Genomic DNA, 26,955 nt, shown 5'->3' on the forward strand with positions numbered 1-26,955 from the left:
TTGGCTTCCACGTTTGCCACGTTCCAAAGGACCGAGACACACTGGAAAGTCGAAGGCGGCTCGCGCTCACAGGCGGCTGCGACGCGCCCAGAGCAGCCCCAAGTCTTCAGGGGGTGGGGAAGCAGGCAGGGTTCCGCCCCTTCACAGAAGCCGTTGTGATTGGCTCTACCCTCCGTCACTCAGCCTTCCGCGAGCGGGGGAGGAGGCGGGGCTCGGGCGGGAAGGGGCGTGACCGGAGGGGAGGGGGCGGCCTGTGAGGCGCGCGCGCCCGCCAGGGGAGGCAGTCACAGGTTCGGCGCACGCGAGGCTTGGGCGCGCGCAGCCAGCACGCGGGCGAAAGTCCTGGGAGGCGCGGCGGGCGGTGCCGAGACACAGGCGCTGCTGCAGGAGCAGCGGCCCGCACCCGCCGCAGCGCCCGCCGCCGTCAGCGGCCCCCGCGCCTCCGGTGTCCCGGCTCACCGAGGGAGCCCCCCACCCCTCGCCCGTTCCAGGAGTGCGCGCAATGGCCCCGCGCAAGAATGCCAAGGGCGGCGGCGGCAACAGCGGCAGCAGCAGCGGCAGCGGCAGCGGCGGCGGCGGCGGCGGCAGCAGCGGCTCTGGCAGCGGCAGCCCGGGCTCGGGCACCAGCGGCGGCGGCAGCAGCGCCGGGGCCCGGAGAGGTCAGCGGCGTGCCGAGGCGGGGGTGTGGGGCCGGGGTCCGGGGCCGGCCCGGGCGACTGGCGCTGCGGTTCCATCTCCCCGGATCCCGCCGTGCATCTCCTTCATCCGCGTCGCTCCTCTTTTTGGCGCGGGGCGGAGGCCGCGCTCGGTGGGTCAGGCGGGCGGACCCAGGGGCCGGGCGGAGGTGGGTCCGCGGCCTTGGGGTGGTCGCGCCGGGGAGCCCCTTCCCGGCTGAGCCCTCACCTGCAGGGCGCAGCCGGGAGGGGGGCTATTGATCTATCCTTTCTTGGCTTTGCGTGGAAAGAAAGATGGGAGGGAGTAAGAGAACCAGTTTACCTTTGCCTTGCATATTTTGGGGAGTTTGGAAATGAGCCAAAGTCGGAGAAAATAAGTTCCTGCCAAACCAGTAGCTTTTAAGAGCAACTCAAAGGATAATATTCTGTGTGTGTGTGTGTGTGTGTTGGGGGTGTGTGCGGGGGGGGGGGGAGTGATTTGAATGTTCTTGGAAATTATTTTAAATATTTCTGCTTTTGGTAGCTTTCTTAACATGCGTTGTAGTCGCCTTGAAAGTATAGAATATCATAGAATAGTGGGTGAACTTCTCTATTTTTTCACTGTCTTCTCTTTTTAAAAAAAACATGTTGGATATTCACCTTTTTCCTCCATGTGCTTACCCAGCAAAGAGAACAGTGCAGATGTTTTAAATCTGTTTCATCTCATATTTCAGTGGTTCTCAGTTTGTCTTATACCTCTTTTTGACTCATTTAGGATACTGAAACTGCAGTACACGTGTGAATGTGAGCTGTAATTTTTCCTTTTTGAAATGATCATTTTGAAATGATTTAGATTTTTTGTTTACTGAGGTCTACATGTAATCATTTATATATATATAAAGGAAATAAATTAGATAACTATAGTCATACTTCGAATAACTTTTTAATAAGCACTTATCACCATATGAAAGTATCTTATTTTCCTGTGTGTTGTCTTCCTGTCTTACCCCCCTCCTTGTTCATTCCTATTGCCAACTCCTAGAATAGTCCTGGACTTAATAGGTGCTCAATAAATATTTGATTATTGAGTGAATGAATACATTTAAAGGGCAAACGTAGTGTAATTAAACTCATTGCACAAATTTACATTTTAAGAGCTAATATTTGTATTGTAAATGAAAAAAGATACACACAATTTGAAGTTCAAAGAAAGCATATTAATTCACCTTTGACATAAGTAAAAGTTTGTGTACCTTTGTCACCTGTCCCTAAATGCCAGTCAGTTGCTTAAACAGGCAGAAGAGTACATGAACTGTCTCCGGCAGCTTTGGCTACCCTTTTAAAAATTTCTAAATGGGAAGGTCCTAAACGCCAAGCAGGGAAAGCTGATGAACAAGACTGTTAATTGTTTTGTTAATGTTAACTGTTGTCAGTTTTCTGTAGCTATTTACAAGTGAAGCACATCTTTGTTCCATTTTATTCTTTATACTCATGGGTAGAAGAGGCCTGATTGCATCTGGGAAGTCACTGTATAAGGACTATTATTGGGTTCAAATTAGTACGGGGAAAGGGGAAATGTATATTGTGTTCCCACCACTACTGGTTCTTTCATAACTGAACCAGTTTTAACAGGCAGGTAATAAATTTAGGAAATGTTATGACCTGAATGTATTCTGACTTTCATATTTAGATGTTTTAGAGCTTCCCCTGTCCATATTTAAGGATCTGTAGCCTTTTAAGCATTATTCACTTTGATTGCATGATTGTCATTAAAAGACATGGTATGTAAAAAAAATAACTATATAACAAAAGCAAAGCACAAAACATTTTTAAAGAGTTGGTTTTGGAGTCTTGCATGTTACATAATGAGTAGTTTTTTTCCGCAGCCATTTTTTATAGTAAATATTGAGTTCTGACTGTGTGCCAGGTAGAATGCACTGGATGGAAACAGGGATTCTTTCAGTCTTAAACAGGTACACCACATTGTGAAAGTGTGATTCTATTTATATTGTTTGCTTATAGCAGGTTATACCTGGAAGATAAAGCCAACCTCCTTTTTGTGGCTATGTTTATTGAGTCTTTGAGGTATAGACATTGATTCCCAAACCATTCTCATCTGCTAGGGAAATCATAGAAGCTGAAGAAATTTTAGCAGTGGTATTACCCTAGGGCCCATCCAGTTCCCTCCTCTAATTTTATGGATGAGGAAATTATTGCCCAGAAAAGTTGTATAGTTCATTGAAGGTTGTGTAGGTCTTGGAAACCCAACCAGTTAATGGAAGATCCAAGACTAGAACTCAAGTTTTCTATCATTCATGATACCATAATACTTGAATTTTAGGTCCTCTAATTTGTAAGATTTTCTGGGAATTTTAGAGTTGAAGTAGATTATCTCTTTCCTTCTGTAGATTATCTCTTCCTTTCTGGTTCTGTCTATGGCATACTACACCAAGTTATTTAATTTAAAAAGTATGCTTTTTTATATATCACCGATTAAATTTGACTAAAATTATGTTTGAAATAGTACATTTGAAAATCTCAGTTTGAGAAGAAGTACATGGGCTCAAATAGTAAGTGTTTTGAGATGTTTTGCATTGGTAGTCTGAAGTTGATGATGTCATTGGTCACATTAAACAATATTTATTGAATTTTTGTATAAAAGTATGGGGGGGGAAGGACTCAGTCCTTTGAAACATTCATTTTAGGGAACAGGTGATTATCTGGCTTTCTCTTTATTTTGGTGATCATTTTGTTGAAAAATGATGTTTAGAACTTAGGGGATTTATATCCTGGCTATTTTAAAGCGAGTGCCTGCTTTTCATGTAAGTCTTCAGCTTAAACTGAAAACCAATAAAATGTCTAGTTTCATACAGAACTCAGTTTTACCTCTTCAGTTTTACTCTTTAAAATATAAAAGAAACATGAGTAAATTGGACATCTTGCCTTTAACTTGCATATAAAAATTTCATTTGCATGGCCAGTTGGGGCCAGGGGAAACTTAGTTCAGATTTATTGATTGGAAAAATTTTGGTTAGGAAGGATCATGGTGGCCTCTTGGGCTTAGTTTGTAGTTTACAGACTCTGGTATGTGTAATGTTTTTGTTTAGCTTTTCCCTTTTGAGTATCATTAAGTCTTTCCCTGTAGCTTCTAACGTGCTACAGGGATGTAAACATCTGTCAAATAGTGTCAGGCTACTACGTTACCCTTTACCAGTAGGTGTCACTGTAGAATACTTTTTCCTTTTTCAGTTTGAAGTTTTGATTATATAATACCACTTAGTTTTTTTATTTAATCAGTTCTGCACATACTCAGAACTATTGATGGACAACTGCTTAAAAACTTGTAGGCATCGGGCGCCTGGGTGGCTCAGATGGTTGAGCGTCTGCCTTCGGCTCAGGTCATGATCCCAGGGTCCTGGGATCGAGTCCCGCATCGGGTTCCCTGCTCCTTGGGAGCCTGTTTCTCCCTCTGCTTCTCTCTCTCTCTCTCTCTCTCTCTCTGTCTCTCATGAATAAATAAATAAAATCTAAAAAAAAAAAAAAAACTTGTAGGCATCGCTCTCAAGGTCTCTAACAGTAGATTTTGAAATTTACTAGTAAGAGTTTGTCCCTAGCAGCCTTATTTATTTAGCTTATCTTAACTTAGAATTAAATGCATTCATTTTTTTAAAGATTTTATTTATTTATTTGATAGAGCCAGAGAGCACAAGCAGTGGTGGTTGGGGGTGGAGGGGGGGATGGCAGAGGGAGAGGAAGAAGCCGGCTTCCGGCAGAGCAGGGAGCCCAATGCAGCTGGATCCCAGGCCCTGCCCCCCTTCCCCCCTGTCCCCTTCCCCCCTCCCCCCATCATGACCTGAGCTGAAGGCAGACACCCAACCCACTGAGCCACCCAGGTGCCCCTAGAATTAAACACATTCATATAGTATCTGTAGAATTTACGCATTCACAGATTCATCTGATGGATACTAATCATTTAGAAATTTGTTTTTTCTTTCTATTTTCAGTATTGCTTGGACTACTTGTAACGAACAGATAACGATGCATTGCTGATTTTATTCTGGCTCCCCTTGAATGCAGAAGCCTTGGTGAAATTCCCTTTCTTTATCCATAGGCTGTCATTTAGGGCCAGTTGCTGAATCCTCTGTTAGTCATTCTAGGAAGAAAAGACGGGATGAAAGCTACAAGAACTGTGTGTGCTGTTTTGTGTTCAGATGAACAGCATTTTGTCCAGCCTGGCCAGATCATTTGAAACCAAGTACTAAAAAATGTTCTGAGGGAATTCTTGAACATTTTATTTTATTTATTTATTTATTTTTAAAGATTTTATTTATTTATTTGACAGAGAGAGACACAGCGAGAGAGGGAACACAAGCAGGGGGAGTGGGAGAGGGAGAAGCAGGCTTCCCGCGGAGCAGGGAGCCCGATATGGGACTCGATCCCAGGACCCCAGGACCCCAGGATCATGACCTGAGCTGAAGAGAGTTGCTTAACAACTGAGCCACCCAGGCGCCCTTGAACACATTTTAAAAAGACCAAACATATTAACCTGTAGGAAGTAAAAGGAAAGGTCTGTATTTTAGTCTTTAAAATCATGTGTGGCAGAGAGATTACTAGAAAAGGAAAAGTTTTCCTTTTCAGCTAATTAGCAACAAAGTAACTTTGATAAAGGCGCATGTGAACTATCTACCTTATTTTTAGTCAGTACAGAAATTTAACCCCTGAGCTCCCCAGTCCCTGTCCTCTTCCCTCCCCCCCCCAAGAAAGGAATGTACTTCAGGAGTCTGTTGACCTCGATTCATATCCATTTAAAAACTGTAGCAAGTCTCTCCGAATCTCTTATCCCGATCTCTCCAAATGGAGGAAGTCTTCTCTCATTTCAGGGTTGTGCTAGTCCTCAAACCAATTTTCTATGCCTTTGTAAGGTTTACCTCAGATACATTCATTAAAGTTTCTCTAATGGTAAGGGTGAGTACAAAACTTCGGAGAACATAAGGGTGCAGAGCTAAGCAGGTCATTGCATGCTCGACATTTTTTTTATGATTTTGAAACAAATCCTTCTCGGTTACATTGTGTTAACATATGTGCTGTAAGGGAAATGGCTGCCGCAGCAGTTGCACTTCTGCTGCGGCTTTGAGGACCACTTGCGTTTTTGTCCACCTCGGAAGGTGAAGGTGCACCATTTGTAGATCTGTTACATTATTTTATTTTACTAGAGCTCAGATACATTTTAGTCTCTTGATGCTGTTTTTAATATCATGAAAATAGGCAACTTTGTGTCTTGGATACTTGCATCTCCTAAGTAGTTCAACTTCATTCTGTACCAAGATACAGAAACAATTTTTTTTAGAAGATTTTATTTATTTGACAGAGAGGGTGAGTGAGCACAAGCAGGGGGAGCAGCAGGCAGAGGGAGAAGCAGGCTCCCCGCTGCGGGGCTCGATCCCAGGACCCTGGGATCATGATCTGAGCCCAAGGCAGACGCTTAACCGACTGAACCACCCAGGCGCCCCTACAAAAATTTTTTTAAAAATTAACTCCCCTTTAGTAAGACCTGGAGGTACAGAGAACCCATCTACAATTTAGCCAGTCTCTGGGGAAAGCATCAGCCACCTGTTGGGAGATGTGGAGGTGCTTGGGTTAGCTCATCTGTTTCGGCATCTGCTGCCCCAGGAGCCACCCAGCACTGCACGCACAGGGGTACGTCTGTGCGTATGTGTGTGTCTGTGCGTATGTGTGTGTCTGGGTGGATGCATGTCTGGTTCCGTTCCGCAGTTCTGGTGATTTCTGCTAGAAGACTAGATGTTCGTTTCTTTCTTTTCTATATGCCAACTGTAGGGGTATAATTCTGGAGTCCTGTGCTTTAACCTTTTCTCTTTCTTCTGGTGGTGTGGGGAGCCAAGATGGTGTTTTTTTGTCATTCATTATTTATTTTTAAAAAATGTTATTCTCCTGAAATGGGCGAGCTTCAGGCATTTGGTCTGCATTTGATACTTGTTTTTCAGGGATGTGTCTTAGTTACCTTTGGCCGATGTGGTTATCTTTTAATGGCAAATCACTGAATGCAGTTTGGTTCTGATCAGATTGATGACCCTTGAGGACAAATTTGCTATAGATAACCTATTAGACTCAAAGGAAAATCTGAACTCACTTCATGAATAAATCTTTAAAAAACAATAGTTACATAAGGACTTTTGAAGGGTTTGGGCTGTTTTTTGGCCCATTGTGAGATCCAGGTGGCTTGTCTAGTCATTCTGGCTGTAGTGTAACTGTCATCATCTGCCATAGTTGTTCTCTGTGCTCTAAAGCAGATAGGGTTAGTGAATTAAATGGGGCCGGGCTGGTGGTGGAGGGGTGTCCCGTCATAGCCGAGTGGAAAGCCCTCTTGCAGGACTTGGAGAAATGCCAGCACTTCTCTCCCACATACGTGCCTGCACATTTAACCCAGTGACTCATTCTGTATGGAAGCCAGCAAGCATCAGTCTTCGTTTTAAAGTGAAAGAATATTGTTTGATAAAATAATTTGATTCCATAACCAGTAGGGCGTAGACTCAGTGCTGTTTTGATGTTGTACTCTGTCTCTAACTTCTGTTTCATGTTTATCTTATCGCTAATAGACACAATTCCCTCCCCTCCTCCCCATTTTTCACGCTGTTTTAAATTTCACATTTCCTGAAAAGATATACTGGAAAGCCCTTTGGTCTTAACGTGCACATGTACATTTTATTTAGGAGCAGTTAACTTTTTTTTTCTTACGTGAAAATAAAAATCTGTGTTGTAAATGTGTGTCGAAAGACTATCTAGCGTTTAACTTTTCCATTCTTTGAATCAGGTTGATTTGAATGATTGTCCCTGTCTGAAATTTAGAAATCAATTCATGCTTTTTTGTTGGTGAGCCATCTCTCTAACTTCTGCAACACACAGATTTCTATGTACTGTTCTTTAAAACTCTATCTCTTTGAAATACTGCATCTTTAAGACCTATCCACTGACCAGGTGAAGAAATAAAATGTTGCCAAATTCTTGGTTTCTCTTCTCCTGTGCTATCCCTTCCCAGCCACTCTTACACATTTTGTGATAATTATTCTCCTGCATTTCTTTATAATGTATAATGTATAGACACCCAAGTAATATATATTATATAATGTCACGTTGCACATTATATAACTAGGTGTCCATTTGTGTAAACATAACTATTGTCAAAAGCCGTATGGATGAAAACTGCTTAGGAAGTATATCTATGTATCTTTGTGTAGCACACATGAAAAGCTTTGTGACCAGGCTTATACTTGGCAGACCAGCTTGCCACCATTTGTTTGGGATTCTACCAGCTCTGGCTCTTTGTTTTCACATAGCTCCTCCCTGTATGAATGTACCACTTTTTGGGTTAGCTGTGCTGCTGGCGAAGACCACTTGGCTTGTTGAGTTTTCTTCTTTCAGACACTGCTGCTCTGAGCACTTGTGGCTGCCCATCCTCTTGTGTGCATTCCGAAGGGTTTTTCCAGTTTGGAATTGGTGGTCATAAAAATACATCTATTGGGACGCCTGGGTGGCTCAGCCGGTTAAGCGTCTGCCTTCGGCTCAGGGCGTGATCGTGAGGTCCCGGGATCGAGTCCCTCATCGGGCTCCCCGCTGAGCGGACAGTCTGCTTCTCCCTCTGACCCTCTTCCCTCTCGTGCTCTCTGTCTCTCATTCTCTCTCTCTCTGATTAAAAAAAAAAAAGAATGCATCTATTAAACTTAACTTGCTCCTGCCATCTACGTGGTCGTATTAGGTTTACACTCCCACTCACACAGGATACAGCTCCTTTTTGCTGTAACCACATTACCAACACTTGGTAAGGCTTGATATTCTCAAGTTTAGTGGGTGTGATACCGTTACCTTGTGGTTTCAACTTGCATTTACTTGCCTATTACTCCTGAGAATAGCCATTTGTGTTTCTTTTTCTGTGAATTGCCTGTTCATTGAGCGTGTAGTTGTTTGTTTTTTTATGTTTCGTTTTGATTTGTAGAATTTCTTTTCTACATCCTGAGCCTTTTGATTATTTGTAAGGTAAAGGGCTTCTCCCAATACGATTATTTGCCTTGTCATTTTCTATACCATATTTAGTTGAACAGAATTTTAAGATTTTAACGTCTTAATCTTATAATTTTTACTTTATGGTTTGTACCTTTGTGCTTTAAGACATCCTTTCCAAAACAGAGATCATAAAACATTCTCTTATTTCTTCTAAAATATCTTAAATTTTGTTTTTTCACATGTAGATCTCTAAACTACCAAGTGTAGGTTTTATTGTATATATTGTGAGGTAGAGGTCTAATTCAATATTTTTAAAAAATGGATGATGAAAATTTCCTGTACCATCAGTCAAAGTGTCTTCTTTCTACGCTAATCTGTGTTATCATGTATTGTATATAAATCTGTGTGGCTCTGTTTTATTCCAAGCATGTAGGAGCAGTACCTCACTGAGTCACTCTATAGCATATCTGATCAGGCAAGTCCTCTGCCTTGTCTCTTTACCATTGTCCTTGCTGTTTTTGAACCTTTCCTTCTGCGTGACTGTACCGTTTAGCATGAGCTTATCAAGTAAGTTTCATGAGAAGTGTTTTAGGATTTTGACTGGAATTGTATTGAATTTATAGCATAATTTGGGACAAATACACAGTTATAAAGCCAGGTCTTCCTATATGTGAACATAGTATAATTTCCTATTTATTTAAGTCTTATCATTAATTTTCGTAATTTTACCCAAAAGTTATACACATCTTTTATTACATTTAGCCTGGGTACTTCATGTATTTTTATTTTTAAACTAATATTTATTATGAAAAATTTAGAATATGCACCCAAGTTAAAAGAATTGTATAGTGACCCTACCACCTAGATTTTACAGTGGCTAATATTTAATATATTTGCTTTATATCATATCAATCAATCTGTTTTTTATGCATTTCAGAGTAAGTCGTAGACATCAGTGTACCTGACTCCTAAACATTTACGTATGTCTGACATTAACTAGAGCTCAACATTTGTTTATGGTTTTCACCCCTGAGGTAATGTTTGCATACAGTGAATTGCACAAATCTTAGTGTAGTATTCTCAAGTGGTCTTTATAAATGTTTACATCTGTGTAACCGAAGCAACCTGTTAAGATAGAGAATATGTCTGTCACCTCAGAAAACTCCAGTCTCTTCCTTGCCACCACCTTTGCCTTCAGAGGCAATCATTGTACTAAATTTTTTCACCGTAGATTGGTATTGTCTGTTTTGGAACTTTATTTTGTAAGTACTTTTTAAGTCTTCTTTGAGTCATGGGCGCCTGGGTGGCTCAGTTGGTTGAGCGACTGCCTTCGGCTCAGGTCATGATCCTGGAGTCCTGGGATTGAGTCCCGCATCGGGCTCCCTGCTCGGCAGGGAGTCTGCTTCTCCCTCTGACCCTCTCCCCTCTCATGTGCTTGCTCTCTCTCATTCTCTCTCTCTCAAATAAATAAATAAAATCTTAAAAAAAAAAAAAGTCTTCTTTGAGTCAGCATATTTTTGAGGTTCATCCATGTTGCATGTATGAGTATCTTGTTGTGTTTGTTGCCAAGTGGTCCATTGTGTGACCAGAGCACAGTATGTTTTTCTGGTCATTTACTGATGGACACTTGGGCTATTCCTAGTTTGGAATATTATGAAGAATATTCTGTGAATATTGTAATATTGGAGATTTCTTTTTTTTATTGGATGTATGTCTTCATTTCTCTGAGTAAATACCTAGGAGAGAAATTACTGGGTTATAAGGTAGGTGTTTGTTTAGTTTTATAAAAGAACTGCCAAATTATTTCCCAGAGTGGTTGTACAATATATTTTACACTCCCACCAACAGTATGTGGGAATTCTAGTTGTTCTACATCTGTACCAGCATTTGGTGTTGTCAGTCTTCTTAATTTTAGCCATTCTGGTGGGTGTCAGTGGCTTCTCATTGTAGGTTAAAATTACATTTCCCTGATGACTAGTGATGTCATGTAGTTTTTCTTGTGCTTATTGGTCATATACATTATCTTCTTTTGCAAAGTTTCTGTTTACCTCTTTTGACTATTTTTTATTGCCTTTTTTTTTTTTTTTGGTCTTTTTGTTACTGAGTTGTAGCTTTAATATATCCCAGGTAGAAGTTCTTTTCAGATACATGTATTGCAAATAATTTCTTCCAGTCTATAGCTTACCTTTTTCTTAATAGTATCTTTTGGAGAGCAAATATTTTTATGTTGATGTTTACTTCATTTTTTAATGGTTTTTGCTTTCTTTATCTTGTCTAAGAAACTTTGCCTATTTTCTTTTTTTTTTCCTATTTTCAAGTTACAAAGCTATCCTTTTATACATTCTTTTAGAAGTTTTGGAATTTTTTTTTGAGAGAGAGAGAGCACGCACACAAGTGGGAGTATGGTGCAGAGGGAGGGAGAAAATTTTAAACAGCTTCCAGGCTGAGCCTGGAGCCCAACACAGGGCTCCATCTCACGACTCTGAGATCATGACCTGGGCCAAAATCAAGAGTCAGACATTTAACCAACTGAGCCACCCAGGCCCCCCTAAATTTTAAATATCTTTAAATTCTAGTTATTTTTGGGCGCCTGGGTGGCTCAGTCAGTTAAGCATCTGCTTTTGGCTCAGGTCATGATCTCAGGGGTCCTGGGATCGAGCCCCACATTGGGCTCCCTGCTCAGCAGGGAGTCTACTTCTCCCTCTCCCTCTGCCCCTTTCCCCCGCTCATTCTCCTTCTCTCTCTCTCTCTCTCAAATAAAAAAAAAAATTATAGTTATTTTTGAGACAGAATTTTTTGAGTTTATGAAAGTGAAAGTCTTTATAAAATAGACTGGATATTCTAATACCTGTGAGAAGGTAAACCATTGGATCCTGGTAATTTCAGGTTGACTTGGTATGGAGCCCATTTTCCTGCTTAAATGGTAATGACTAGCACTGGATACATTACTTTTTTCAAAACTGAACTGTGTTCATGAGTAGAACATAATGCTTGTTTTCTGGAACTTTCAGGTTTATTTGATGATCTTATGGGTTTTAACTACTCAGTCTCTTTAGTTGTAACCAGTAAGTACACCTGGAGGTCTAGGGTACCAGACACAGATCTCAGATAACGGTTACTGAAGGGCTCTGTGTCTCATGAAGGTACTAGTAGATTTACGTGCTGAACATTGATGTACATCTTTAATGTGTAGTTCAGTACAGCCCCTTTTCTTTCTTTAGACTGAGGAGGAGGCCCGGTAGGGTGGAGGGTGAGCAGAGAGGAGCCAGTACCACAGATAGAAAGAATTTAGAATCTTGGCAGACGCAGCTTTTAGAGACCTCTGGGCCCCCACCTACCTAAGGGAAAAACGAAGACTAAGACAGGAGCCTGGGCCTCCCAAGGGAACCCTTATTGGTGTGTCCATACCATGTACTCACAGACCTGAGCCATCACTTACCTACCCCGGAGAACTCTCCTTCTCTACCCCTTCCCATAGCCTAGTCCCCTTTCTTTAGTTTTTCTCATTTAATGAAAAACAAAACAAAACACAAAACCTCCTTCTACTCTGCCTCCTCTACCCAGCCAGATAGCATAAATGAGTAATATGGGCTCCTTTTCTTCTTTCCTTCCCTTCAAGTCTTTCTGGTCAGAGTCAACAGAGACTACATTAACCCCAGCTCTACTGGGCTCTTGTACCTTTTCTTTATCTGCTCCCTGAATGGTAGTCTTCCCCAGGATTCTTTGCTGGGCCCTGTTCTAATCCCATGCTACACACTCTCCGTAGCTTTAACTACTGTATATTGATGGCTTCCAATGCTTGGTGCTCCTGAGCTATAAACTTAACTGATAACAATAATGGTAGAGGATAAACCTAGCTGCCACTTAGCAAGTGCTCACTGTATGTCAGACATTGTGTGCTTCTTTAGCTTAGCATTTAATTCTCATAGTAATTCTCTTCCTCCTCTTTTTGTAGGTGAAGAAATGGAAGCTTGGATTAATTTATCAAAGATCATGGAGCTAGTAACAGTGGGAACTGGAGTTGGGATCCCAATTCTGACTCTAGAGCTCCTTCAGTTGAACATTTTAGGTCCTTTAGTTGTTGCTTAGATTACTCCTAACTGGCCCTGTTTCATCCCTCTGTCATAGCCATCTTTATAAAGTGGAGATTAAGTCATGCCCCTTCTTTATTTGAAAACCTTGAGGGGTTCCTCAAGGACTCAAGATACTGTTTAAATTCTGTAGCATGATCTAGGGAGCACTTCATGATCTTGCCCGTCTTACCCTCTCCAGCCATTCTCTGCTTCTCTCTCTACGTTTATACTGATTAAGCCATATTCAGTCACTTTCTGTAGTCTTTGAATGTACACATGCAGTTTCTTCTAGGACAGCTCCTCGCTTTGCCTTTCCCTGCGTGATTCCTAAATAGCCTTCACAATTTAGCTCCTTCATTAGTCCTTCCTGTTCTCTCTTCGATGTCTTCCCATACCCTGGGCTTCGAAACCCCCACACCCCAAGCACGGGGTTCTGTAGCACTCTCCACATACCACTGTTTTAGTGTCTTCATTCACTTATTGGTTCCTTCAGCAGATGAAAGTGTTATCAGGTATCAGACAACAAAATATCAGACTGGACTGGACCTGAATACTGGCTCTGCTACTCAGTAGCAACCAACTCTTGGTTGCCCTTCAATAAAGTCATCAAACCTCTCTTAGCATCTTTAACTTATCTCCATCTTTAAAATAAGGATAGCAGTACTTGCATCATAGTTACAAAGATTGACTACAAAGTGTCACATAGTAAGCATTTCATTAATACACTTATTAAATGTGGTGATGGCGATATTCCCGTGAACAAAACAGACATTTTGTTTTGGACTGCAATGATCTGTGGTCTTCCATTCTTGCTTGATTGTAAGGGCGGCATCTGTGTTAGGAACAGATACCAGACTCAGACTTCCATAAACAATTAGGAATTTTCTTCCTTTAAAAAGATGTGATACGATGATTCCAGATGTGGTATGATCAGTGGCTCGAGGTGTCTTCAGGGCCTCGTGTTCCTTCTGCTTCTCTGCTCTTAGCGTAGGTGTCACCTTGAGGCTGGTTCTTCTCCTGGAGCCAAGATGGTAACCAGAGGCAATTGGGATTGCATGCTTCCTTGTTCATGTTCAGTGGAAGAAAAGGGGCTGCTTTTTCTCATTTGCTCAGAGTAAGAGTCCTTGCTGCTTATGGTTTCGACTGGCTTAGGCCTGCCTGTCTCACCCGTCACTGGCTGTAGGGGGATTACCATGATCGTTTTCGATCAGGGCTCAGCATTGCCAGTCCTATAATCCCCCTTGCAACTGCTCGGCTCTGCTCCCATAGCCTGAAGCATCCACAGACAGCAGTGTAAGCAGACAGATACAACCGGGTTCCAGTAACGCTTTATTTATGGATGCGGACGTTTGAGTTTCATACCATTGTCTCCCGTTAATGAGTTTCTGTCTTTGATTTCTTTTCACTTGATCTAAAAGGTGAACACCTTCATAAGCTCATGGTCCATACAGAAGTGGGAGGTAGGCTGTAATTTGCGCCCCACCTGATTCAGAGTGAGTGCTAGGGTTGAGAGAGTTACTTTCAATGTTTATATAGCAAACACCATGTTTTATTTTCTTTTTATCTCTAGTGCTTAAATGATTGTCAGATATAGTAGATACTCAGTAAATATTGGAATGAATGAACACAGGTAAAAGCCTTCCTTCCTTCCAGTAGATCAAAAGGGCACTGAGGATAGAGGCTGTGTTTTTGTGTATTCTACACTGCTTTGAATGTCATAAGTGCTCAGATATTATGCATTACATGGGTGGATTTTTTTTTTTCCAGGTTGATGTTATGGGCAAGAAAGCAGATAAAAAAAATTCTTATCGACGTTGTAAGTGTGGAGCTGAAGAAACAAACAGCAGAATTATTGGGCTGTGCGTACTTTTTTGATGTGGAGAATCATTTAAATAGAGGTCATGTCCTTTAATAGGCACCAGGTTCATAGTTTCTACACAGTAGTAGCTATATCCATGGAAGCCATTTTCATCTCTCATGTTTGGACCTCAAAGGAGAGAAGGATTTAAGCCATATGGAGGGTGGCTCAAAGTCAACCAGGGAGATGGCATAGGACCAAGGCATACGGAATTTCCACATTTAAAAGTTAACTAGAAGAGACTGAACTAGCAGAGGAGATTGAGAATTAGAAAGTCCAGAAAAGTAGAAGAAATACCAGATGATTCTGAAGCAGGGAAGTCAAGGAAGGAGACTGTTTAAGGAGGGAGAATTCTTCTGAGAGGGCAAGTGAGATGAGGACTGAGAATGTTCCATGGGGTTCAGTGACTTGGAAGTCATTGGCACGACGTTAGAGTACCTACACGGGGCAGAAGCTAGTCGCAGCCTGTGGGTGGTGAGGAGTGAAATGGGCGATCAGAAAGTGAAAGCAGTGAAATAACAGCTCTGTTGAGAATGTCCTCGGTGACAGGGAGGAGAAAGAACAGGGACTAGCTCTGGGCTTGAGCGAAGATGTAGTGAAGGCAGAGAGGCTGCTGGTACAGGAGACTGAGAAGATGAGGAGGGGGAGGGAGCCTAGGGATTGGGAGGAAAGCAGAGAATGGATGCTGGGGAACAGAGGGTGGTGATGGGTCGAGACCGTTTCCTGTTGAGGCTTCTGTTTTCTGTGATGGAAGAGGCTCTGGCATTTTCTGAGTATGAGAAAACAGACTACTTTAGGGGCAGAGATGTGGGAAATAGCCCTGGTGGAGAATGGGAAAGTGAGTGTTCTGGAGCTTGGGCAGGATGACAAGCAGCCCTGAGGGCTGGTTGGGGTTGGCTCCACTGAGTCTTGTGCAGAATTTCATTTGGTATGCCGTGTGCCTCGCTGCCTTGCCAGTCGTGGAGAGGGTGAATAGTTGTGTTCATCCGGGGAGACAACTACCTCCCGGCAGATGGATGCACCGAAGGAGTAGAGGGATGAGGGGTTTAGTGAGTCAGGCAGTGACTTCACTGATGAACTGTGGACTCTTAAGATGGATATGGAAAGATGTGAAGGCAGGAGGCGAGGAGGGTTCAGAAGAAAGTAGAAGCAAGAGAACTCCAGGATCCGAGAAGAAACTGTTGGGTCGACAAGCTGGAAGAATAGGGTTATGATCCGAGTGGGTGTTTTTATCCTATGCATCACACATTCGGTACAACCTAAATCTTCACATACGGAGGTGGTGCTCCCTAGCTGGGGGCGGTGTATTTAAGGAGATTTTACTCAATGTCTGCTGAGTTGCCTTTTGTTATGTCTGTAATACTGGCTATTTAATATTAGGTTTCAAGTGGTAAAAGTTGCTCATGTTTGCTTTGGAGACTATACGTACATGAAAAGGGGGTGTGTTTGTGTTTAAGAAATATAATTTTGGTATCTTATATCCTGCAGTTCTCATGATGGGCTCAAGCAAACAGAGCTTTCTTAGCAGGGTTACAGGATCTGTGAGGATGATGGTGCCAGGAAAGCTAGAGATACTTCAACAAAGATGAAGATAGGATTAGGAAGGCGAATTAGGGTGGGTTTATAAGAAGATCCACAATAGGGATATAAGAATGAATGTTGGATAGAGGATGGAGGGGAACAAGATCACTGGGGAACGTAAGAGAACTTGTCACATTTGCCACGCAGATGGATATTGATGTCACGTGGTAATGGCTAGGATGGAGGTGAAGACGTCACCAAGGGGAGAGGGCACTGGGCGTGGCCCATGACAGTGATAAGGCAGGGGGGAGGGCAGTAGAATTGGATGGCATGGGCCTCAGAGGAACAGGGTTTTGTTGTTTTCCTTTTTAGGTGGTAAGGAAATGATGGTCTGGAAATCGGTAAAAAGCAAGTACTCCTTTCCTCCTCCTCCAGACCCCGAGAATTAGAGATGGCTAGGACAGTGAGTAGTGCAATGGTTCTCTTTATGTGCGGTCCTGCGACCAGCTGCATCTGATCAGCCACCGGGAACCTGTTAGAAATGCATTCTCAGGCCCCACAGACTCAGAAACTCTGGGGGTGGGCCAGCAGTCTGTGTGTGTTTAAAGATTTTATTTATTTGTCAGAGAGAGAGAGAGAGAGAGCACAAGAAGGGGGAGCGGCAGAGGGAGAGGGGGAAGCAGGCTCCCCACCGAGCAAGGAGCCGGTTGCAGGACTCGATCCCAGGACCCTGGGATCATGATCTGAGCCAAAGGCAGACGTTTAACAAACTGAGCCCCCCCAGACATCCCAGCAGTCTGTGTTTTGCCAAGCCCTCCAGGTGACTCCAGTGTGCTCGTGAGAACCACTGCTGCAATAACATGTACTTGGGCGTGGGGAGGGAAGTAGTCAGTGTGTCCCATGAGCAGTCTGATGGATTTCCCCTGGTAGGTCTTGGAAGCAGGTAGAGCCTGGACTCAGTGGACTTGAGACTTGGTTCTTGTGGTCTCCAGTGGCATCAGGCTGATAATAATAGTCTCAGAGCACATGTTAGAAGTTTGGTCTTTGCCTGGACCTGGGAATTTGCTATTAGCCCCAGCGGTGATTACAAGGACTGGTTCATTTATAACTTTAGCCGTCACTGCTAGGGTTTTAAACACACGATTCACAATATGCACATGAGTTTATTTTTAAACCTTTCATAAACATTTCCTGTCACAAAAATAAGTTGTTATTCTTGTTAAGTGGTGGTTACTTGGAATTCAGAATTTCTTTTTCCTTAAGGAATGTGATGGATTGAATGTTATTTCAGATTTATCCTAATCACCCTATCTAGAATACACAGGTATGCCATTATTGTGATACTAAGGAGGGAAAGCATTTTTTTAAAAAACTGCAAAACTTGTAAAAGGTGAAGGAGAAGGTTGTGTAAATGTGTGTGCTTTGTCGAGGAGGAGTCATCGGAGCCGTGTTAAAAAACCTCAGGGATGAGGTATACCCGGATTCAGTAGGTGTGATTCCTGCCTCAGTTCAGCCTTGGCCACAGACCTGTAATTTAGGATGCAGCTGGCTTGGCTCGGGCCCATAAAGGGAGAGAAGGAACCCCAGCAGCTCGGGCAGTCCTGGTGGCAGGCTGGCATCCTGAAAAAGAGCTGGGATTGGAGATGAGGAGGCTGGTGCATGCGTCCTGATGGGTGCATTGGAAATGTGTTGCATGGATGACTTCAACGAACATTTATTTTGCATGCCTGGTTTGTGCCAAGACACATTTTTCCCCCCATTTAATTAAATGTTTATTCAATGAAAGTATGTCTAAAAACTTATAAATCTGAGAACTCAACCATACATGAAACAGGATGACGGGATATTCAGTTTTAAACATATACGTACAGCACAGCTATGAACCGTTCTTCCCTTTTCCCTTCGGTCCTTATTTCTGGCTCCTGTTTTGTCCTGTCATACCATTCTGTTATTGGCCCAAGGAAAGATTAATGGACACATTTTACTGCTTTCAGGCCAGGGGAGGAAAGTTCAGGTGTTTAAAGCCAGGACACATTTTAAAGGCAAGGAAATTGAGGCCCCCAAAATTGATGTCTTCCCCAAATCAAAGTTAGTGAAGAAGCCAGGAATCGAATCCAGGTTCCTTAAGTCTGAAACGGGCTACCCCCCGCCCCTGCCATGTGAATGTAGTGGCTTGGTTTCCTGTGGCCCCAGGACGGGGTCTCTTGTCACTCTCCCTCTCTCTGAAAACTACAAAACAAAAAGAAAGCCTCCAAAGTACTAAATTTGCATGATGGGGGGTCATCTTAAATCCCTGTCAACAAATGAGTCACTATCATGTAACATTTTAGCAAGCCCTAACTTCGGCAGGACAGATCTTTGAGGAAAGGAAAGGGGAGCGGGAAATGGCTCGTGGTCAGAGGACACCTAAGACACTCGTCAGTTTTGTTCAGTTGGCCCCGATGCCTTGTTTCGCTCTATTCCAAATCAAATATTGGGACCATAGGTTGCTGATTCCTCTTCAGAACATTTAAATGTTTAATTTGCATGTGAAGCATTCAATTTGACCAAAAAAAATTAAACACTCATAATAAACAATTTTGGAAGGCTGCTGCCTTGCTCTGGATACTATTTGTGCTAAATTAATTTAATACACTAATCAGAGCTCTGATGCATTCTGTGAACTGCTAATCTTAAATCAGTGGATAAATGCTGGCGGCATTGGGCTGGTTTTATTTCACAGAAGGGACGATTTGGAGGTGGGGCTGGAGGGAAGTGGAAAAAATCAGAATAGAGTTGCACACTCTCTTTCCAGTACCTTCTCTGAGGTCCTGTTTCCTAGATCACTGCTGCCATGCTAAAGGGTTTCTTCTTTCCCTGTCCCCTCCCTCCCAGCCTCCCTTCCCTCTCCTCCCTTCCCTCCCTCCATGCTTTCATTCTCAGCTCTCTCTCCCTCCTTCTTTCTCTCTCCCTCTCTTTTTACTTTTGCTATTGGAGGAATTAGACTTGGGATGGTAATGCCTGTGAATCAGAATTCCAGAGCATTAATTAATTTCTTACTATTTAGTATTCTGTTTCACTCACACAAACTAAGTCATGGTCTTTTTCATGTAAGCATTTGATTAGATTCTGAGGGGCCAGATCAAGCGGGTCCTGGGCACAGGGCCACGTGTTACAGCAAGACTTGTTTCAGTTTTGAGTGATTTGGTCCTTGGGCTGAAACCATTGAAGCCTGATTCCAAGAAAACAAAACTGGCAGGACAATTTGTTCCATTTCCTTTTCTCCAGCATGCTTCATTTTTTTTTTAGGGTTTGGAGTTGGGAGACAGGACCCACTGAGAGAGGAATCCCGTAAGTGGGGAGAGAAAGGCTGTTGTATTGTTAGGGGAGCATTTCGCCTGAGTGATTAGCAGTCTTTGGCCATGAGGAAGAGGCCTCTAAAAATAACTGGTGAGCAGAGTTTGCAGTCAGGTCCAATTTCTGTTCTAGAGGCCTTGCCCGTGGAGCAGTTGGCCAGTCCCAAGCTCTAGTAGGGAAGGGTGTTCGGCGTGCCTGATACCTGCTGATAGCGCTCTGATTTTTCTCTTCCATCTATGTTATTCATGGATTGAAGAGACCAAAATGGCTGAAGGTAAAGGTGCATTTTTATTGTTTGGGTTAAAAGTGGTTTAGGATCTAGCTGGCAGATTTTAGCTTTGTTTTCAGTTGTGCACTCTTAAAAATATTTTTGGCTAAGTGCTTCGACTGCATCTTCTACATTTTCTATTTTGAACTGCTGGAGACATCAACTTCTCGTGGTAGTTTAATTTTTCATGGAGTAATCTGTCTTTAATCTGTGTTTTGGTGTCTTAACTTAGAATATCTTTTAGTATGTTATACTGTCAGAGACCACATTTTACAACCTTCAGAAAAATGTGCAAGTGGTCTTCTTTGATCTTACAATTACAGTGAATTTAAAGAATGGTGTGTATTCAGATCTCAAATTATGGGAAATTTAAGGCCTGTGTGAATCTCGTCTTATATTAGCGAGCACACTTAACTGGTTTAAGCAAAGCTCGACTCAGGCCTTACCATATGTGGAAACTGACCTAATTTTTGTGAAGCGGGCAATAAATGCAAAGTAAAGACACTAGGATTTTATTTATTTATATATTTTTTAGTGTAATTATTAACTTCAAGTGTTCTTTAGCAATGTGTTGAATTTATATTCTTGTATATGTTTGTTTTTGCCGTACTTTGTAAGGTAAGACTGTCTTTCCACTTAATTGAGAGTAAGCTACATTAGCTCATTATGTTTTTGTTTTGTTTTTCAATTTGATTTGGACTTCTTATTTATATGTTTTTGTTACATTAGATAACCCTACTAGAGTGGTAAAGACTACCACAGTTCTGCTGTGGCATGTATATTCACAAACAAACACCATCTCAAGACCCCAGATTTCTGTAGCCTTCCCACCCTGCTCATTATGTTGAAATTTTATTTAAGGAAAAAAAAAAAAAAAAAAGACGTGTTAAGACAGCTTCCAACTCTCAACTGCCTAAGTGGCCATTGGAAGGAGTCTATTATTAGTATAGAGAATATGAGTATCCCTACTTTGAACATCATTTTGAGTAAATGGTTAGAATGGGTCACTTGACTATTCTGATAAAGTGCCTCATGTCGCCATGATGAAGAATTTGAGATATGTATCTTTAAGTTCTTTTACAAGACATTTCTCCTCTTTTCTGAGGATTATATAATCTGTGCAGTGAGGTAAAATTGGCTGGTACTTCTGACCTACTGTTAACAGTTCTTGACTCACAAATGGTGACATTTTGTAACATGGAAAAAATAATCAGTTTGAGGAGTTGCTTGACAGTTTTTGTGTTTTTTTTTAAATTTTAAATGTGGGGTTTATGTATAAATATGAAATTACCAGCACAGTGCTAAGCAAAACTCATACATGGTTGATTTGTAATTCAGTTTGTTGTAACCCAGTTAAGTAATTGAGTGACTCCTGTTCAGGTGCTGGGGTATATCTTCTATTTTCTTTTTCCTCAACCAAATAAATAAAATGACCTATTGTCCCTAGCCCACATTTTGTAGAGAGGCACATTTCATTGCTCACTGTGTTGAATAGTATGTAAGAACAGTTTTCTGATTTGGAGGTCGTTACTTTTGATGGGTCAGCATGGAAAAAAATGAATCACATAGTTCTTACCATAATCTTAACCCCCATTAAAAAAATCTTCTTGACTAATCCCTGGGACTACAGGTCAAACAATAGTCAGAAAATGAAATGAAGACTCTTAGGTTTATTCTGATCTTAGGAAATAGGGTTAACTGCTAGACATTCTTCCAGAATACTTTGGAACAAAGTGCTGATTTCAGGTTTGCTTAGGGTGTTTTAAACTCTCTTGAAGTGTTTATCTTACTATGCTTTTTTCAGTTAATTGGACAGAAAATAATCTGCCCTTTGGGACTAGGTACACCATATTTACAAAGTGACATATCGCGGGAGTATTATTTGGTGTCAAGTGGAAAGTTCCTGTAACAGAGATGTCTTGGGAAAGATTCCTTTCTATAATTTACCGTTTTGTTCCTTTGTGGTATTAGTAGATATTAACAGTAATAAGATTAATGAAACCAGAGTAAGAATTTATTTGACATTAGAAAGGAAGGATAAAATACTGCTAATAATTTCATATTCTAGCTAAGTAACATTTACCCTTTTTTGACATTAATCTTTTAAGGTGATAAATTTGTTTGATAAATTATACTGTAAATGAAAACCATTTCTGGATTTATTACGCCTTTTTTGCATTCTTAAACAGTTTCAAATAATATTTTAATGACAAACTCAGTCTGAATGTCATCATTCCCTTGTACTTAAGATTATTTTAAGGGCAATTTAAGATTATTTTAAGGATAGTTCGAGGTTTGCCTGCACGCATCAATCATAGATCACCCCCTGCCATTTAATTTTTTCAAATTCTTTGCTCTTGCTGCTGGTTTTCATACCTCCTACAGGCCTTCCTTCCAGCAGCACTTTGTTGCTTGAACTCCTATAGGTGAGGTTGTCTTTAAAGTATATTCTTTAGTTTTGTGCAGTATGTTAGGAAACTTGATCAAAGTTGTTAGAATCATGTTTAAAACAAATATAAGTGGATTCTAGTTAAAGGTATGTTCTTTACTATGTTTTGATCCCCTTCCCCCCATCTCTGCTATGGTGCGTGAATTTATGTAATTTAAAGAAAACTTTTTGTACCTTTTACTTATATTTGGTGTTGCAGGTCAGTAACTTAGATGAGTATTTGCTGAATTAACTCAGATAAATGAGTCTTTCCTTTTGAGAATCTTAGAAATTTTCCTCCTCCATTTCTGCTTTAAGAAAGAAATAGACATGGAGATAGACTTGAACTTTGAATTCAAGTAATTGTTTCATTAGCTATTCCATTACAAGCTCCTTTTAAATTAGAAATCCATATTTGGAGGTAAATGGATATTCCAGAAGGCATTTTTCTTATTATAATTAGTATTCTATATAAACAGGTATGTATGTATATATTTGTATGCTATATAAAATTAAGGTTTTTTTTTTTTAAGATTTATGTATTTATTTGAGAGAGAGAGAGAAGGAGCGAGCACGAGTGTGAGGGTTAGGGGGAGAGGGAGAGAATCTCAGGCAGACTCTGCGCTGAGTGTGGAGCCTGACCCTGGGCTCGATCTCACAACCCTGAGCCAAAATCAGGAGTTGGTCACTTAACTGACTGAGCCAACCAGGTGCCCCGGAAATAAGGGATTTTTTTTTTATACAGCATTGAAAAATGTCTTCATGTTCACTGAAGTTTTAATAAATTAAACACATAGCATTGCTAGTGAATCTGTGGTGCTCCCGTCCCCACTTTTTTCTTTACTTTTTAAAAATTTTAGTGATGTTCTATATTGTTCTTATAATTTTTATGCTTTAGACACACAAAAGTATTGGAAATCATTATTTTCCCCCATCAACATTGCCAGAGTTTTTACCCAGTCTCTCCCTCCCATGGCTGTGTTCAGATATTGAAACACTGAAGCCTGTTTTAAGTGGATTTAATATGTAACTTCATAATCTATGCCCAGTAAGGATTTTTTTAAATGTAAACATTATGATTTTATAAAGCAAGCTTTTTGGAGACTTTTAATAATAGATCATATTAGAAACATTAGATGGCCATATGTTATTTGGTGAGTATTCTTTTGTGAATTCTATGACTATAAATCTGGTCCTTTTTGATAGGTCTATTAATATTTAAAGAACATTAGAAAGGGAAATTGACTTTTTTGTTAAGAATGAAATTTGTCTTAGTCATATTTTTATAGACTTAAATATGGCTATATAGATAAAAAATGTGTGTATTTGAGTGTGTATACATACATACACTCACTCTGACTGATATAGTTTTTATGGCCCCTTTTGAAAAGTTGATCTAGTGATTTGTTTAAAAAACTGTGTATCTTTTTAATAAGAAGAATTTCATTTCATTTTTTCTTCCAGAAGATTTGGCAGTATATTCTTAATTTGAGGCACTGGGTACTACTACCAGTATTCTGTAATGAGAGTTGGATTTAGGGGTGAGAAAGCCAGTTCTAGATTAGAGCTAGTGAGCTTTGTTAAAGTCATGTAATTTGGCCCACTCACACGGATCAAGGAACTCAGGACCAGAGAAGTCAGGTTAATTCCTAGCTCTATCCAACTTGTGCTGGGGACTTGGAGTAAACCACGTAATCTTTTTTCTATAAAACAGGGATGATTATTACTGTCCTTACCCCCAGTGGTTCTGAACCAGGCACCGCGCTTGTAGGGGACACTGGGAAGAGTTTGGGTATATTTTTGTTTGTCATCATCGGGGAGCTACTTACCTCCGGGACCCGAGGAAAACCAGGGATGCCGGCTGCCCTGCAGTGTGAGGCACAGTTGCACTGGATAAAGAATTGTTCTTTATAGACATCCAGAAATGCCCTCTTAAGATCCACTGACCAGACCTTTGTGAGAGTCACATGCCGCCATGCACGTGGGAGCACTTTAAAGTACATGGCACATGCTCAACAAAGAGAAGACAGTGTCCTGCTGTCCTACCTGCTTGATAAACTTGTCCTTTACTCAGAGGACATTTGGGAATATGACATATCCTTTGAATAATATTTATTATGTTCCTTTCCAAAAGAAATTTGAATACGGTGGTCCTTTCTTTTAAGGACAGCATTGACCATTTTCTGTCAGTATCGCTTGACTTTCATTATTTTTGTTTACTTTTGGCTGTAAGAAGACTATTTCCAGAAGAATAGCAAATGTAATAAATGACACTCAGTGGACTGCAGGTATACAAAGCTGTTTCCTGCATTGAGACGGATTGTGTATGATGAGCCTTTTCCTGCTTCCTTAGGCCCCGGTGGATCTTGTAAAGGAGGAGGACTGATTGTTGTACTATTTTGCTTCTCTTCTTCCCTGACCTCTATTTCCTATAAGTAGTCTCCTTCTCTTCTTCTGTCTCTCTCTGGCTAAGAATATGGAGCCATTTTGGGGGGAGATATTTTCTGTGGCCATTAACAGGCTTTTTAAGATTCTCCAGAAACTAAATGGGTCAAAGAAAAGGATGTGGCCACATTTCTATGTGATTTCATGAAGCTGTTGATATGCGCTAAACTTTGGAGGAGGTTATATGTAAAGAACTTAGAAGGAAGGTATACATATTACATATAATATACATATGATATCAACCTTTATTTTTATTTTTATTTATTTTTTTAAAATTTTATTTATTTATTTGACAGAGAGAGACACAGCGAGAGAGGGAACACAAGCAAGGGGAGTGGGAGAGGGAGAAGCAGGCTTCCCGCGGAGCAGGGAGCCCGACGCGGGGCTCGATCTCAGGACCCTGGGATCATGATCTGAGCCGAAGGCAGATGCTTAACGATTGAGCCACCCAGGCGCCCCTTAACCTTTATTTTTAAAAAATTGTTAGCCAATAAGTGTTTTTTTTTTTCTTCGTTACTTCTGAGTCAGAGTTTTATATGTGTGGTGTTGAGTCTGAGCAGAATCTTTTCTGTTTCAAAATCTTCATTGTAGGTGGCTCAGATGGTTGGACGTCTTTCTTCGGCTCAGGTCATGATCTCCGGGTCCTGGGATCGAGTCCCACGTCGGGCTCTCAGCTCAGCGGGGAGTCTGCTTCTCCCTCTCCCTCTACCTTTCCCCCTGCTTGTGCTCTCTCTCTCAAATGAATAAATAAAAAAATCTTAAAAAAAAATCTTATTTTATTTAACATGTTTTGAGAATTTGAGTGAAAACTATTTTTGAAATGATTTACCATTGTAAGTACTTTCAAGGAACTGGAGAAATAATTCAGCAAAAAGAGGTGTTCACTAAGGTGTCTTCTTCTATAATGACATTGTTCATCTGTTTTGTTTTTAAACAGAGACAAAGCATGGAGGACACAAAAATGGGAGGAAAGGAGGACTTTCTGGAAGTTCATTTTTCACATGGTTTATGGTCATTGCATTGCTGGGAGTCTGGACATCAGTAGCTGTCGTCTGGTTTGATCTTGTTGATTATGAGGAAGTTTTAGGTAAGAATTTTGGTATCGTTTCTTAGGTGTTCTTATGTGAATTTGTAAGCATGAAAGACATCCTTTAGTAATCTTAAAGATTTATCATATTTTGGGGGTAATTTCTGTAGCCTTTCAGTTGTTCTCAATAGTGTAGAAACAAAAGGGGGTGTTATCAGGGTTACCTGGGAGTAGTGGCTTTTCAACTTCTTCGAACATAATCTGTAGTAAAAATAAAAAATAGGTATTTATTGTATGTATATCACACAGGAAAGTTTTATCAAACAGTACTTAACTATTAGGAAATGCAGTACTATATCATTTCTATTCCATCTTGTTATATTATGAATTTTAAACATTTATGAGCCACTGAATTTATATCAGGACCCAGTTTGCTAGACCCTTCCTTAGAGAGCATTTAGAAGCACACCCCATTTTCTTTGTTGGAATGAATCAGTGTGTGTGTATGTGTGTATGTGTGTACTGGTGTTGGTATAGGGGTGTGTGTATGTGTGTGTGTGTGTGTTGGGATAGGTGCTGTCTGTATGCTGTTGAGGAGGTTGCGATGTTATTTCTGATAGTTGTCTTCCTTTCTCCTTGTTTTTCCTTTTCTCTTCCCATAATCACTGCAGTTTTTCAATACTTTTTACATTAATGATTCTTTACCATTTTTGGAGTCATACTCCGAAGTCACAAAGTCTTTTTTTCAATTGAGATAAAATTTACATAACAAAATTCAATATTGTTAATATGTGAAGATGTACAGTTTACTGGTTTTTAATATATTCCTCATGATCTAATTCAGAATATTTCCACCACCCCCTCCTCCTCTCTCCTGGCAAACACATATTTCTGTGTCTATGATTTTCTTACTCCTGACATTTCATATAAATGGAATCATACAATATGTGGCCTTTTGTGTCTGCCTTTTTGCATTTAGCATACTGTTTTCAGGGTTCAGTGCTTACTCCATTTTATAGCTGAATAACATTCCATTGAATGGATACTCACCACCATTTTGCATATCCATTCATCAGTGATGGACCTTTGAGTTCTTTCCACTTTTTGGCTATTGTGAATACATACATACAACTAGATCATTAAAGATCTAGTTGAAAGTGTGGACCCTGTCACTGAAAAAAATGCATGCTCATCTATATGTACCGTGTTGCATAGAATACCCCATCCCTTCCGTAAAGCCTTCTGTACTTCTGCTTTAGATGTTAGATTATAGCCGTCTTTCGATGGGGTGGGGGGAGGCAAAACATGCTTATGGATAATCTGCCGTTTG

At 41.0% G+C, this 26,955-nt stretch overlaps 1 protein-coding gene across 13 annotated transcripts in view; it reads left to right on the forward strand.

Moving 5' to 3' along the window:
• The first annotated feature begins 267 nt into the window (after positions 1-267).
• ASPH (aspartate beta-hydroxylase) overlaps positions 268-26,955 on the forward strand; it is a 215,935-nt gene continuing 189,247 nt past the window's right edge. For 4 of the 13 annotated variants that reach the window (XM_054512594.2, XM_054512592.2, XM_064588281.1 and 1 more), the window contains exons 1-2: positions 275-659; positions 25,536-25,685. In XM_054512594.2, the coding sequence (XP_054368569.1) occupies positions 503-659; positions 25,536-25,685 (307 nt within the window). In that variant the 5' untranslated portion in view covers positions 275-502. Of the gene's footprint in view, positions 660-19,404; positions 19,732-25,535; positions 25,686-26,955 lie in introns of those variants that run through there. The other 9 variants (XM_054512593.2, XM_064588284.1, XM_054512597.2 and 6 more) reach the window with 8 other exon arrangements.

The sequence above is a fragment of the Mirounga angustirostris genome, unplaced genomic scaffold (assembly GCF_029215605.1).
Source record: "Mirounga angustirostris isolate CCGP_5_RB_7025 unplaced genomic scaffold, mMirAng1.0.hap1 SCAF_4, whole genome shotgun sequence".
Lineage (NCBI taxonomy): Eukaryota > Metazoa > Chordata > Mammalia > Carnivora > Phocidae > Mirounga > Mirounga angustirostris.